The 14,701-nt window shown below is 34.4% G+C and overlaps 1 protein-coding gene across 9 annotated transcripts in view; it reads left to right on the top strand.

Annotated features, from left to right (window-relative positions):
* Positions 1–14,701, top strand: part of MYO6 (myosin VI) — a 136,653-nt gene that overhangs the window by 105,168 nt on the left and 16,784 nt on the right. For all 9 annotated transcript variants that reach the window (XM_019729593.3, XM_019729592.3, XM_019729591.3 and 6 more), the window contains exons 21-28: positions 4,875–5,005; positions 5,102–5,179; positions 7,346–7,475; positions 9,462–9,552; positions 10,341–10,491; positions 12,237–12,445; positions 13,267–13,345; positions 14,250–14,410. In XM_019729593.3, coding sequence (XP_019585152.1) covers positions 4,875–5,005; positions 5,102–5,179; positions 7,346–7,475; positions 9,462–9,552; positions 10,341–10,491; positions 12,237–12,445; positions 13,267–13,345; positions 14,250–14,410 — 1,030 coding nt within the window. The remainder of the gene's footprint in view (positions 1–4,874; positions 5,006–5,101; positions 5,180–7,345; positions 7,476–9,461; positions 9,553–10,340; positions 10,492–12,236; positions 12,446–13,266; positions 13,346–14,249; positions 14,411–14,701) is intronic.

Here is a 14,701-nt window from a genome sequence, read left to right as displayed (position 1 = left end):
ATCTGGCAACACTCAAAATGTTCTCTGTATCTATGAGTTTGTTTCTTTTTTGTTTATTTTGTTCTTTATATGTAGGCTCTTATATGATTCCACATGTAAGTGAAATCATGTGGTATTTGTCTCTGACTTACTCTACTCAGCACAATACCCTCTAGGTCCATCCATGTTGTTATAGATGGCAAAAACCATACGTTCCATGGCTGAGCAATATTCCATTGTATATATGAACCACCTTCTCTTTATCCATCAGTGGACACCCAGGCTGCCTAACATCTTGGCTCTTATATATAATGCTGCAGTGAACATATGGGTGCACATGTCTCTTCAATGTAGTGTTTTGGGACTTGTTTAAGAAGACGAGAAAAAAAGATAAAAATATGAATAATAAAATGGTAGTAACTATGTGTCTATCAACAATTACTTTAAATGTAGGAAGATTAAATACTCCAAAAGTTGTACGGTGGCTGAATGGATAAGAAAACAATACCCTTACGTATGCTGCCTACAAGAAACTCACTTCAGATTGAAAGACACACAGACAGAAAGTAAAGTGATGGAAAAAGATATTTCATGAAAATTGAAACAACAACAAAAAGCTGGGGTAGCAATACTTATACCAGACAAAACAGACTTTAAAACAAGGCTATAACAAGAGACAATGAAGGCTCCAGTAATCCCACTTCTAGGTATTTATGCAAAGAAACCCAAAACACTACTTTGAATCATGTTTTGTTCTCTAGTTTTTCCTTTTCTGTCCAAGAATATTCTGTTCTTGCTTTCTCAAGTTTCATGTCTTCCACTCACTCTTTAACCCCAGAGAATTCAGCTTCCACCTTGACCAGTCCAACAAAATAATTGATGGGGTCACTAGTGGTTTCCTTGATCCTAAGTCAGATGTTCTTTTTGCAGTCCTTATCTTAGTGGATTTTACAGAAGCATTGACTCTGACCAACCCTCTTACACGTCCTTTCCTTGGCTCCTGAAACCACATATGTCCTTGCTTTTGTTTTGAATTCACTGGCCTTTCATGACTCCTCTGCAGGGTCATCACTTCTACCTGGATCTTATTTATTAGAGGTTTTCAAGCTTTGGGTTAGGCCTATTTTCCTATTTTCACTCTTGTCCAATATAACTTTCCACGATGATGGAAATATTTTACATCTGTGTTGTCAAATATGGTAGCTACTAGATACTTGTGGCTATTTGAGCACTTGAAATGTGGCTAGTATGACGTCGGTATTGCATTTTTAATTTTATTTAATTTTAAGGTTTTTAAATTTAAATAGTCACTTATGACTAGTGCACCTGCAGAGCATGTGGCTGGTTGCTGCCTGGTTAGACAGCATAGCTATACATTCTCTGCGTCTCCCCAAGTCCTTTTGATGTGGCCTGCTAAACAGTGTATCCCCACCCCCGATTTATTGAAGTATAATTGACATATAAAATTGTATAAGTTCAAGGTGTACAATGTGTTGATTTGATACACTTATGTATTGCAAAATGATTACTTCCATAGCATTAGCTAACGCTCCCATTGGGTCACATAATTGCCATTTATTTTTTATGCTGAGAATATTTAAAATCTACTCACTTAGATATATTTCCTTTTAGTGAGTATTAGTACTTCCTAATCCAGGCTGTCATCATCTTTCACCTGGCTTTTTGCTGTTGCTTCCTAAGTGTTCTGCTTGCATCTGCTCAATCTGTTCTTCACACACTTCCAGAATTATTGCATTACAACTCAAGTCTGATCATGTCTTTTTACTGCTAAAAATGCTATAATGGCTTCTGATTATTATTAAAGAGCAAAATTCTAGTAGCTTATGAGGCCCCATATTGTCTGACCCATGGGTCCCTCGCTTCATCTCCTTCCACTTCTTTCTCTCTGCACTACAGCCACACAGGCCTTTGTGTTAGTTCCTTAAATACCCCCTATTTCCTCTTAGCACAGGGTCTGTGCTCATGCTGCTTCCTCTGCTTCCTTTGTCTGCATCTTTCCCATTCAGCTTGTCATTTCCATATGAAAGCCTATCTGGATAGCCCTCCTTAGGAAGGGGGCCTGAGTTACAGGTACCGAGTGCCTTCATTTCACAGTATTAAATTTTATATGTATTTATATCATTATTTCATTTTTCCTTCCTCCACCCTATAAACCTCCTGAGGGCAGAACCTGTGTCTGATTTGGCATGCACGTATATCCTTGCCTCCTACCAGTGCAAGGCATAAACTAGACTCAGTAAATATTTGCTGAATGGAAAGCATAGTCTAGCAAATATGAAGATTTATTTGTGACTAATTTAACAAATACTGGAAAGTTAAATAATTCATGTCTGCAGTATTCCTACAAACAGTAGGTGTATTTTCATAGTATTTCTTTAGACTGTTTTACTTGGAGTTTGACTTTTTTTCTCGTGTAAATTTCTCTGGGATTTTCTTAGCCTGATATGATAAATCATTTATTTTCTAAGTAAGCATCTAGTGTCCTGGCAAGTCAAGCATGTTTAGATTTTGCTATTTATACTATTAGGTTAGCAGAGTGTGGGCTTGCTGATGCTCTGGCTAGGATTCCTCTTTCAGTAAGCAGTGTATTTTCAGCATACTGGGATATGTTGAAAGTTTAATAGGTGACACTGATTCATAATATTTTGGTTTTTTTTAAGTGCTACTAATAGTAAAATGGTATAGAATTGGTTCTAGTCATGTGGCTAGGTAATGAGAAAAAGCCCAAAATACCAATAACAGGTAGAAACAAAAATATTTATGAAGCTTTCTAAGATAAAGACATGTAAGATTTGAATTCTGCGTTGCTTTTCTATTATTATTCCCAGTTTAAGAATTAATTAGTTTAGGACATCGTTTACTAAATTAACCGGCTTCTGATCAGCCACCACCAGGGCAACGTGGGGGACAGTGAGAGAAGGCAGGTAGATCTTCCTCTGTAACTTGGGGGCTGTGCTGCCTGTCTGGTATCAAAGAGGGGTTCTGAGTATAACCACCCAGGACTGCCCCAAGAAGCCCCTCACCAAATTCCCAGTGGAAGAGCCAGGTCATGGGAATTTCTAGGAGAAAGAGTACTTGGTTTAGGGATTTTTATTTTTTTAAGCGTCAAAAGATCTTTTGAGTAAATGACCTTCAAGTGCTGAGAAAGCAACAGTAGGCTAGGTAATTTGTTAAAGCTCCATGAAAGTTCTAATGAACTTCTTTGAGCTAGTTCATGTGTTGTCTGCAGTGACAGGGCAAGCCTGGGACTCAGGTGGCAGATGTGTGGCATTTCCAAGGGTACTTGTTTATTTGATATAAATGGGCAAAACGTGTGACAATACCAAACAAATCTTACTTTTATTTCTTCAAGCAGAGCTGAGAACTAAATCTAGTTCTGGATCTCTTTCCACAGGAACAATTGCTTGCATGTATTTCATTAATTAGTATTAAAATTACGATAGTTACATATGATCAATATAACAGAAAACTGAAAAATTACAGAGAAATATACATAAAAAGAAATCTCATTTCTTGGGGGTGAACACTAAACTCCATGTCTTGGATATGTTTTTTTATACTGGTTAAAGCTCTTTTTTATACTGGTTAAAGTTCTTTTTAGTTAATACATCATATTCTATCATATGGTTGTAACATAATTAATTTATACTTAAGTTATTTCTGTTTTGTTTTGTTTTCCAGTGCACATGTGGGACATTCTCTGTATATATCTTTACCCTCACGTGTGACAAATTGTAGGATGGATTCTTAGAAATAGAAACTACTGAGTCAAAGGGATAAATACGCGTATTTCCAAATTGCCATTCAAAATTCTTGCCCTGGTTTACTCTCCCAGTAAGAATGTGTGTGTGTGTTTTCCTGCACTGTCATCAACACTGTGTACTAGTGATGTTTTACACCTTTGCCAATAAGATAGGTTAAAATTCAATCTGCCTAGAAAGGCTATATTTCCTATGAGATTACTCTTCTTTTTATTTTGTAGTTTCATTTTGTTAATTTAAATTTTTGACTAGCAAAAATTTATTTTGGTATAAGGAGTGTAAGGTAAGGATCCAATGTTATTTTTGTTTTCTAAATGGCAAGCCATTTGTTCTAACACTTTTTGTTGAATAATCGTATTTTCTTCATTGATTTGAATAGTCCCAGAAACTGAAATCCAGGGTTGTTTTTTTTTTAAAAAAAAAAAAAGCAAAAGTTTTTGGAGTTATCTGTAGTTGTTGTGCCTTTTTCCCTGACTATTTTATGCTTTTCCCGACATGAAAAGCTCACATTGACTCAAGACTCAAATTAACCACCTACTGAAGTTTCACTGAAAATAGATGTTTATCCTATAAACTCTTTACCCTGATAGTCTAGTTTTCTCTGAGAGGCGAGTGAAAGGGGATCTTTGTAGTGAATTTGTGAACGCTCCTTTCTTTTCCATTTGCTTTACTTTAGCACTGGTAAGAACTTGGGAATGTGTTTGACTACTTCTTGGAGACTCTGTCAGGAATTTTGTTCTAAAATTAATCTTTGGACTTGGAAATGGCCTACTGCACACCTTTGGTTTATATATGTGGTGATTGTGACATTGAGGTTTCTAGCAGAAAAAAAAGACAGAAACTAGATTTGAGCTTTCTAGAGAGCAGTAGTTTGTCTCTAGAAAAGGGTTAGTCAGGCTGGTTTTAGATGAAATTTGCTACATTAGTTTTAGATGGTGAGTAAGTTGGGACATATTGAGTACAAATATGATACTTTCTATGTAATATTTCATTGCTGATAATTCCTGTAAATTGCTCCTTTCTAACATTAATTTGTGAAATTGATCGTTCGCAAGGTGTTTTTGAACTTCTGTACAGTGATTGGCAATAATCTGTGTTTGTTTATGAATCTAGGCATGGTGTCTGTTTTGGACTTGATGCAGGGTGGGTTCCCGTCACGAGCTTCATTTCATGAACTCTACAACATGTATAAAAAATATATGCCAGATAAACTTGCAAGATTAGATCCAAGACTGTTTTGTAAGGTACAACTACCACCTAAACTGAAATTTCTTAGCTATAAAATTATCTTTCTTATTAATTACTAGTTGGCATTTAACTTTTTGCTTTTTATTTTTCAGGCTCTTTTTAAAGCTTTGGGCTTAAATGAAATTGACTACAAGTTTGGGTTAACAAAAGTATTTTTTAGACCTGGCAAGGTAAATATACATTTATATATATATGTATTTTTAAATTTTTATTAAATTGATTGGGGTGACGTTGGTTAGTAAAATTACATATGTTTCAAGTGTATGATTCTATACTACATCATCTGTATATTTCATTATGTGTTCACCACCCAGAGTCAGTTCTCCTTCCATTACCATATATTTGAACCCCTTTACCCCTTTACAATCCCCCCTCCCCTTACCCTCTGGTAACCACTAAACTGTTGTCTGTGTCTGTGAGTTTTTGTTTGTCTTGTTCATTGTTGCTTTTAGTTTTATATCCCACATATGAGTGAAATTATACGGTTCTCAACTTTTTCTGTCTGATTTACTTCACTTAGTATGATAATTTTTATTTTAAACTTTAACATGATGAAGATGAATAAGTTGGGGTCAGTGAATATTTTTAAACGTTCAGTGATTTGTGTTATTCATAAATTATATGATCACTAACAGCATGCATATGTGACTATGTAAGAAGTTTACAATGGGTAATACTCTGTATAAGTTTTAGAGTTCTTTTCAGCTTTGGAAGTATTGGAATCAGAGCATTGTTTAATTGGATTTTTTGCTTAAATAAGGATTAACCTGAAAATACTTCTGTTTTAAACAAGTTGAAAGCTTTTCTAAAACATACTAAGTCAGTCTTAATAATTAAAAATTTTGAGTCTGCGTTGTAAAAACAAGTTCTATTAGAGCATGATGGACGTATAAGATATAGGAACTTGGACTGGTGTTTGTGCTGACTTCTCTCAAACCCTAGAATGACTGAGTGTATAAGTACATGATTTTCTTAGGCTATCCCATAGTTTTAGTATTTACAGGTTCTTGTACTAGGTTTTATGACTGAGTTAAGAATATTTCATAACTAAATATACATAATACAGAAATACCTAAATGCTATTCACAATCTGTTTATAATACTTTCGCCATTTCTCTTATTTAATATTGATTGAATTGCATCCTAATAATTTTAAACACAATTTTTACTGTGTAATAGCCAACTATGCTTAGCAGAATCATTAATAAATATGTGTATTTGACTTACACAATACAAAAATACATGTATTGACTTAGCAGAATCATTAATAAATATGTGTATTGCCTTAAAGGCTGCATTAATCATAATAAATCTGATTTCACATTTTTGGGCATGAGATAAAATCTGTGTAATGCATTACCAATATATGTACTTCCCTGTGAATATTTTCACTGCAGAAAATTTCCTGTAAGAGAAAAAAAAGAGAATACAAATATATAAATATTCATAGTTCGCTTAGCTGTAATCATACATATTTATCATAAACTCAGCATTTCTCTTATTTCAGGGCTATAATAGTAACATTTTGGAATTAATAGCCTGATAGAGAGGGCACTTGGTCTTGTTTGCCTCCAAAAATATTAGTCAGTCAGAAGGATATGTTGAAAGCCTAAGGCAGATTTTCACAGATCTTTAATCTCATTATGTTAGCTTTAACTTAATTTTGATTATAAGAAGCCATTATGTTGATAGGTATGTGACAGCCTCGATATATTGTAGTGGGATATTTGGTAAAGGATAGAAATTATTATGTAATTCGGTGATAAATTGTGGAAATGATGCATTTTACTAATTAATAACCTAACTATTTTGTGATGTCTCTTAGTAACAATTTCTTATCTCTGACCAAAATAGGGATGGAGGTTGGAGGAGACAGAATAGTTCTGGTGGTACTGGATATTACATAGCTGACCTTCATTTGTCAGGAGCTATATACAGATACCTGAGAATGTGGATGAGCCAATTCAGAGATATATTAGCCCTTTTTACATTCTTTTCTCAATAACAAAAACCTTTTTGTAAATAATCTGTAATTGTCATTTTAAATTTTTTCCTATTTTTATTATTGAATCTGCTAAGTAGCAGTGAGTAACACCCCTTACCTCCAAGAACCGGAAGGAAGAAAGAGAGGGAGGAAAGAAGAGAGGGAAAGGCAGCAAAATACAGCCAAGTGTATTTGGGTTTGCTGTGTATCCCACTGAGACATAACTTATGTAATGGCTTATGACCATTTCCAGAAAGTTAAGATTTTGGGTTTAAGTTCTAGTTATTTTGTATCTCAGTGTCTTTAAACACATTTATCTTTTGATATTGATATTAATCATTTTATTTCCTAGTTTGCAGAATTTGACCAGATTATGAAGTCTGACCCTGACCATTTAGCAGAGTTGGTTAAAAGAGTCAATCACTGGCTTATCTGCAGTCGCTGGAAGAAAGTTCAGTGGTGCTCACTCTCAGTCATCAAATGTAGGTGTTTTCTTTCACCCAAGAGCTGTAATTATTCTTGAGATGACTTGGTTTGTGGAATGTTATGAAGTTGTCTCAGTGGTGAGTGCTGGACAACAGGGGCTGCGTCTCTTAATCATGCTGTGTCCCTGGCACCTCAAAATAACACATCATGTGTAGTATGTGATAAATTAGTATTTGTGGCCTTTAAGTGTATATGACACTTCTTTATCCCAATGTATTATAGGAGAATTAATCTCATCATGTCCTAAACAAAACAGAACTCATTATCTTGATTCTTGTCTCTCTCTCCCCCCACCCCTTCTTCTCTCCCCACACCCCCCAATCTCCCAGACATGAGCCATGACTTTTTTACCTACACGACATCATCAGTACCGCATGCCCAAAATTTCAAGATCCATATGTTCTGTCTTCCTTGTCCCTGAAACCTTGTCAGTCAAGAAGTGTTGATCCCTCCTCCAAATACTGTACATTCTTTCCCCTTTATTGCCAGTGCCTTAGTGGAGCCCCTCTTCCACTTGCATAACTTCCATAGCTCCCAAACTGGTTTTCCTGAGTTCCCAGAATTACCTTCTCCGAGTTCTCTCTCTAAACTAAACTCCTTTTATTCAGGCTCTCCTTCAATGTAGAGCAAAGTCTGAAGTCTTAGGATGTCTTTCAAGGTCACATAAAGTGGGGCTTGAGCTTCTCTTTCATCCTCTTCTCCTGTCTCAGCTCTTTAAGGACCTGTTCTCGGATACACTGGGCTGAGCAGCTTTTTCCTGTTTCTGGCCAAGTCGAAGTGGCTACTTTTCTCTGACCCAAAAGGGTGAGGGGCAGATATTTTTGGATGACCTGAGAGTCTATGGAAAACCCTTAATTGTAGGGAGCTATTGTCAGTGACTTGATTAAGTTTATAATCGCCCCTCCCCCTACACTCATGAGCGTACCTGGAACAGTGCTAGGCATGTGAAGAAGATTCAGGACATTGTTCCTTAGTAATAGAAAAAAATAAAATTCCTTTGACATAATGTAAAGGAACCAGGCAAACAAAAATTAGTATTTATGTGTTTTGTTACACAGTTGTGAATATAGCTAACAAGAAAACTGTAAGAAAGAAAAAATAACAAAAGCTCTTTCCCCATCACTTTCCAAGTAAAACATAAGCATATTTGTCGTTATAGTTTAATGCTTTCAGCTCTAAACATTGCATTATGATGGAAGACACATGATATTAAAATTATCTGTACCAAATCATTTGTTCATGGACTGTCTTGTGCAGTGAAGACAGTGACCAGCGAGGATCTTTGCAGGATGTTAGGGAAACTTTAAAAAAAATGTTTCAAGGTCAGATCAGTTTAGGACAATTCTGGGTAACTGAAGTTAAGTTACAAATAAATGCCTTGGTTTTTTTGAAGATTTTCTTAAAAGTGTAGGATTGTCACAGGCCTCATTAAGTATGTTCATTGTGAATCTCCAAAAGTAGCTTATAGCTTTTCCTAAATTCATTTGCTAGGCGAATACTTTTTTTCAAGACACACCTGTTAACATTTCATCGACCAATATTGCCTAGGACAGTTTGGGAAGCAGTAATGTAGCATAATAAGGAAATAATACATTTAAAATGTAAACCTAGTTCGTATACATGATGCATTTTTTATTTTAAGAAGTATTAGGAGGGGTGGCCGGTTAGCTCAGTTGGTTAGAGCGTGGTGCTCATAACACCAAGGCTGACGGTTCGATCGCCGCAGGGGTCACTGTGAGCTGTGCCCTCCTTCGAGAAAAAATAAGTAAATAAATACTTTGTTTCTAAATAAAAGATAAAATTGCTCTTTAAAAAAAAAGTATTAGGAATTAAAGAAATGTTAAACTCCTGATTTTGATGTCTGGAATAATATATTCAAGATTTCATGTTTCTTTGAGAATTGCTTCATGAAAGTGAGTGATTTTTAAAACTAGTATGTGATTTAAATTGAATAATTTTCTATTGTTATATTTTCCTCTTAGTGAAAAACAAAATAAAATATCGAGCTGAAGCCTGCATTAAAATGCAAAAAACTATTCGAATGTGGCTTTGCAAAAGGAGACACAAACCTCGGTAAGACGAACAGTACCTAAAGAATGCTACAAAGCCTAGTTATCCAAATATAAAATGACTATAAAGTCAGAATGAAAGGCAGTTTGGATACTCTAGAGTTTTGTCTTTTTCTTTGTAAAAAGATGTATTAGTCTGTTATTGTATTATTTATTTGAAATTAGTTATTTAATTCATTACTTCCTTAATTCATTACTTCCCTCATTCTACAAAAGGATTTGAAGGAGCTTACAAAAATGTAGACACTATAAGAGGTTGAAATAAATGGTTGAAAGAAGGTCTTTTATTTTGATTATTTTAGTGACTTGAGTTTTTTGATAAATATCATATTGATACTGTTTTTAAAAATTAATATTTTGATAATTTTCAAGGGTATCTGTAAGAATTATATTGTGTCACTGTAAATTTAATCTTCTTATTTGCTTTTATTATTAACTTACTATTTTTATTATTACTCTTTAAACTTGGAAGTTTGGATAACTGTTAATCCTTAACACCTTTTCAAAGAGGTTAGATAACTCTTTCAAGTTCGTCTATGACTTGAATTCTCTTATTTTTCAGTGTAAATATAGAAGGCTTACATCCTTCTGGCAGGCATCAATGTTATTTACACCCATATTTGATTGTTTCTTTTTTTACCCTCACCAAGTTATCTGAAAGACTACTGAATAATATGAAAACAGAAGTGAAATATTCTGGTTAGCAATATGTTCAGCGTTTTATTAAAATGAAAAATCTTCCTATAGCATTAAATGGTGAAATTAAACTCTGATGAAGCATTGTCTTTGCAGCATTGATGGCCTAGTTAAGGTGGGCACACTGAAAAAACGACTTGATAAATTTAATGAAGTAGTGAGTGCACTGAAAGATGGAAAACCAGAGGTGAATAAACAGGTCAAGGACCTTGAAATTTCTATTGATGCTTTAATGGCCAAAATTAAGGTATGTAATTTTAACCCAAATGACTTTGACTTTTTGTAATTTAATATCTTTTGTTATTGTTACTGAAATTTTATATGAATATGTCCTTTTTTTTTTTTTTTTAGTTAAAGTTTATTGGGGTGACAATTGTTAGTAAAGTTACATAGATTTCAGGTGTACAATTCTGTAATACATCATCTATATATCACATTGTGTGATCACTACCTAGAGTGAGTTTTCTTTCCATCACCATATATAATTGATCCCCTTTACCCTCATTTACCTCCCCACCCCCCCTTACCCTTTGGTAACCACTAAACAATGTCCTTATTTTTTTAAGGAGACAAAATGATACAAATGTTAAATCCCAATGATGGCAAGAGATGCTCATTATATTACTCTTGCTACTGTATGTTTGAAATTTTTCACAGCAAAAAAATAAAAAAGAACACAATTTTTATGCAGTTTCCTCTGTTGCTAGGAAAGATTTTTCCCCCAAAAAATAGTAACTAAAATACTCTGTTGGTAAGTTTTTACATTATCATTACTAGAGGATTAATGCAAATTTGTACTTTGAGAAACTAATCTTTAAATTATAAAAGTAATGTAATAATACTGAAAATTTGGAGAAAAACACCAAAAAAACCCCTTAACTTACTAGCACATTCAATTGTTGTTCTATTGCATATTTCCCTTCCAGTCATATTTCACATGCACATATTTTGCATAGTTCTTATCGTAAAGTATATTTAATCTGTATCCCTGTCATTATATCATAGGCCTTGTTCCTGTAATTACATTATCTTCTTATGGGCTGTATCGTAAATTACTTAGTGGTTACGAAAATAGCAATTAATTTTCCCCAAAATTTTGTAGAAAAAAAGTGAGCCTCTTTTTTTGTAATTGATTTTAATTTATTTAATTACTAGTGGGATTGAAAATGTATTTTGTATGCTAGTTTAATTTCATTCCATCTGTCTCTTCTTCTGATATCTTTTTCTGCTATATTTTAGGGTCTTAATGGTTTTCTCATTTAGTTTCATAAGTCAGTGCAGTTATGTGGGATATAATACCTTAACGCAAGCCTTTTATCATATTTCGTGCAGATATTTTATGTAGACAGTCATCAGTCTTAGAGGTAGAATGGAGAAAGAAGATCAAGAGAGGAATGAACATGCTCTGGATAAATTTAGCCTATTTGGCAAATGTCAGGAGCCATCCTGTTTATGTGGTATTAATCAATTAAAATCAACCCAGCCACATTTGTTGAAGACTCACTTAGGAAAATCTTCCAACAGTTTTGGATATATTTAATAATATCTTAAATGTTCCTGAAGTACTATTTGAAGATTATTATTAAGGAGTAGTAAACTGGCAAAATAAACCAATCATTCCTTAAAAAATAATTTTTAACTACAATGTGTTACTTTGTCCACAGTACCCCCTTAGATATCTGATTACTTGATTAATAGGAAATAGATGTATATATTGTAAATATTGTATGTAGAGATAACATTAAAAATTTTTTGAGTATTAAATGTGCAAAGAGCATAATAAAGATAATGGGTGTATTGCTTACCAACTTTTCTAGTCTTTGCTATATATGTGCATATGTGTGTGTGTGTGTGTATACATTTTTTGTTTACTATGGTAAAGGCATATGACATTAAATTTACCATCTTAACCATTTTAAAGTGTGCCATTCCGGAGTGTTAAGTGTATTGACATTGTGCAACAGAAGAGATAACTTTTTTTGTTTTTCAAAGTCCACTATGATGACAAGGGAACAAATACAGAAAGAATATGATGCACTAGTTAAAAGCTCAGAGGACCTCCTCAGTGCATTACAGAAAAAGAAACAGCAGGAAGAGGAAGCCGAAAGGCTGAGGCGTATTCAAGAAGAAATGGAAAAAGAAAGAAAAAGACGTGAAGAAGATGAACAACGTCGAAGAAAGGAAGAGGAAGAAAGGCGGATGTAAGTCATTCACATTGTTGGTTTGAATTAGGAGCTAACAGAATAGTGAATTCTTGGTGTTGTTGGTTAACTAATATTCTCATTTTAAAAAATCATTCTTTTACAATACTACAGTCATTCACTGTTTAATGATGGGGATATGCTCTGAGAAATGTGTCGTTAGGCGATTTCATCATTGAGCGTACATCATAATTTACTTACACAAACCAAGAGGGTTTACCCTATTACACACCTAAACTATATGGTATGACATCATCGTGTATGCGGTCTGTTGTTGACCAAAACATTATTATGCAGCTCATGGCTGTAATTTTAGAATAAGTTTGAAAATGGGGAAGAGCTAATTTTATAACATAAAATAATTTTAACTGCATTCTGAATTTTGTTTAGATTCTTACACCTGGAGACTTCTTAGCTTGTTTTTAAAGTGATGGCTTGTATATCATATTATTTTACAAGCTAGAAAAGAAGCACTTTTACTTTTCTGCAGTTTCATAACTGATAACATTTTGAAAGATTGTCAAAAGTTGTTTTATTGGAGGAGTAGAGGGAAGCACATGTAATCACATCCTTACAATAAGGTTTTATAATCAAGTTATCTAGAGATGTTAAAGGTTATGCAATATATTTGTTTTGTTTCAGAAGAATTACTGTCAGTAGATGTAGATTTTAGTTTTTTTCAAAATAAGTTGATAAGGTATAGGGCCAGGAGGTTAATTTGGTCCCCATTCTGTAATCTTTGTTTATGAAGAGTTAAATTGCCTTCTGAAGGATTCCTTGTTTTCTGTTAAATTTTTTAAGATTTTTCTATTTTTTGTTAGGAAACTGGAGATGGAAGCAAAGAGAAAACACGAAGAAGAAGAAAGAAAGAAAAGGGAAGATGATGAAAAACGTATTCAGGTATGTAATGATTAGACAATCAGACTGAATTTCTACTATAATAGAATCTTCAAACTTATAAAACAAAAGAAGTGAAAACAAAATCTTGATTTGTTAGGTAAACTGTTAATGGTTTATTCCAAAGATGAAAAGCAGTTTCTGAAGTGGTTATGGGAAGGCTCTTTGGTTCTAGGAAAGTGAGTTCAAATCCGGGCTTTGTCACTGACAGAAATTATGACATTGCACATGCCACAAAGAGTGACTGTGGGCCATAGATTTCTCTCTGCAATGGTGGTAAATAATAGTTGTGAGCGTCAAATGAGCTATAACACATGTTAAAGAATTTAGAACAGTGCTCAGTTCAATAAATATTAGTTTGTGTTTATTATTATTATACCTAGGGGAAAGTCAGATGAACATTTACCTAAAGCATACTTTTTTAATATTCTCCAATTACACAAATTATAAAACATTATTTTATAACTTTGTAGATACTAGGATTAGAAGGCTAGGATTAAGATTCTCCCCTCACCCCTATTGTTTAAAAAGTCCATGTCTGAGAATAATTGGTCATGTGTTTGTGTGTCTGTTTCTCTTGGCTTTCATAATTTTTCCTGAGCACAGCCAACGCTTTAAATTCCTGACATCTGCTTGTCTGATGTTGGTGTCTATGTAATACTGAGGATACTCATGTGATATTTGGGATACTCATGGTAATAGAATGGTGGAGCTGTGGTCTCTCTGCCTTCTGTTGGATTTGGAAAGAGGAATCATGGTATAGAAAAGAATAGAGACTGAGAGATTTCTGGTTAAACAATACATATTCTGTAGTAAAGAACATGTATGGAACAATTTAAGTAGTAACGTGAATGATCAAGTAAACAGCTGGAGGCGCTTTGGTGGAATGGCTTTCTGTCCTTGGCAGGCAGAAGTAGAGGAGCAGCTGGCCCGACAGCGAGAGGAGGAATCCCAGCAGCAAGCGGTTCTGGAGCAGGAGCGCCGCGACCGGGAGCTGGCCCTGAGGATCGCGCAGAGTGAAGCGGAGCTCATCAGCGACGAGGCCCAGGCTGACCTGGCGCTGCGGAGGTACTGGGTCGCTGGGTGGGCGGGAGCGCTCTCCCCGCTTTCCTTACCTTTCCTTAACTCATATTCCTTACGTCCTGATATATTTTACATAAAATAATTTAAAAATTATTTGTGTCCGCCTTTATACCCAATTAAAGGAAACAATTGAATTTAGCAAATTGTTGAACTGTTGAAAAAACAACAACTGGTATTTCAGTTCATGAGTACTTTGTTAAGAAAACATCTCAACTTTTACTCTAAAATTTTCAGAGTATTATGTAAAGGCAGACATCTAATTTCTAAATACCTGCC

Source organism: Rhinolophus sinicus, chromosome 2, assembly GCF_057876585.1.
Source record: "Rhinolophus sinicus isolate RSI-liver-muscle chromosome 2, RSI-T2T, whole genome shotgun sequence".
NCBI lineage: Eukaryota > Metazoa > Chordata > Mammalia > Chiroptera > Rhinolophidae > Rhinolophus > Rhinolophus sinicus.
The sequence above is the reverse complement of the archived record's forward strand: the minus strand, read 5'-3'. Positions and strand labels throughout refer to the sequence as shown.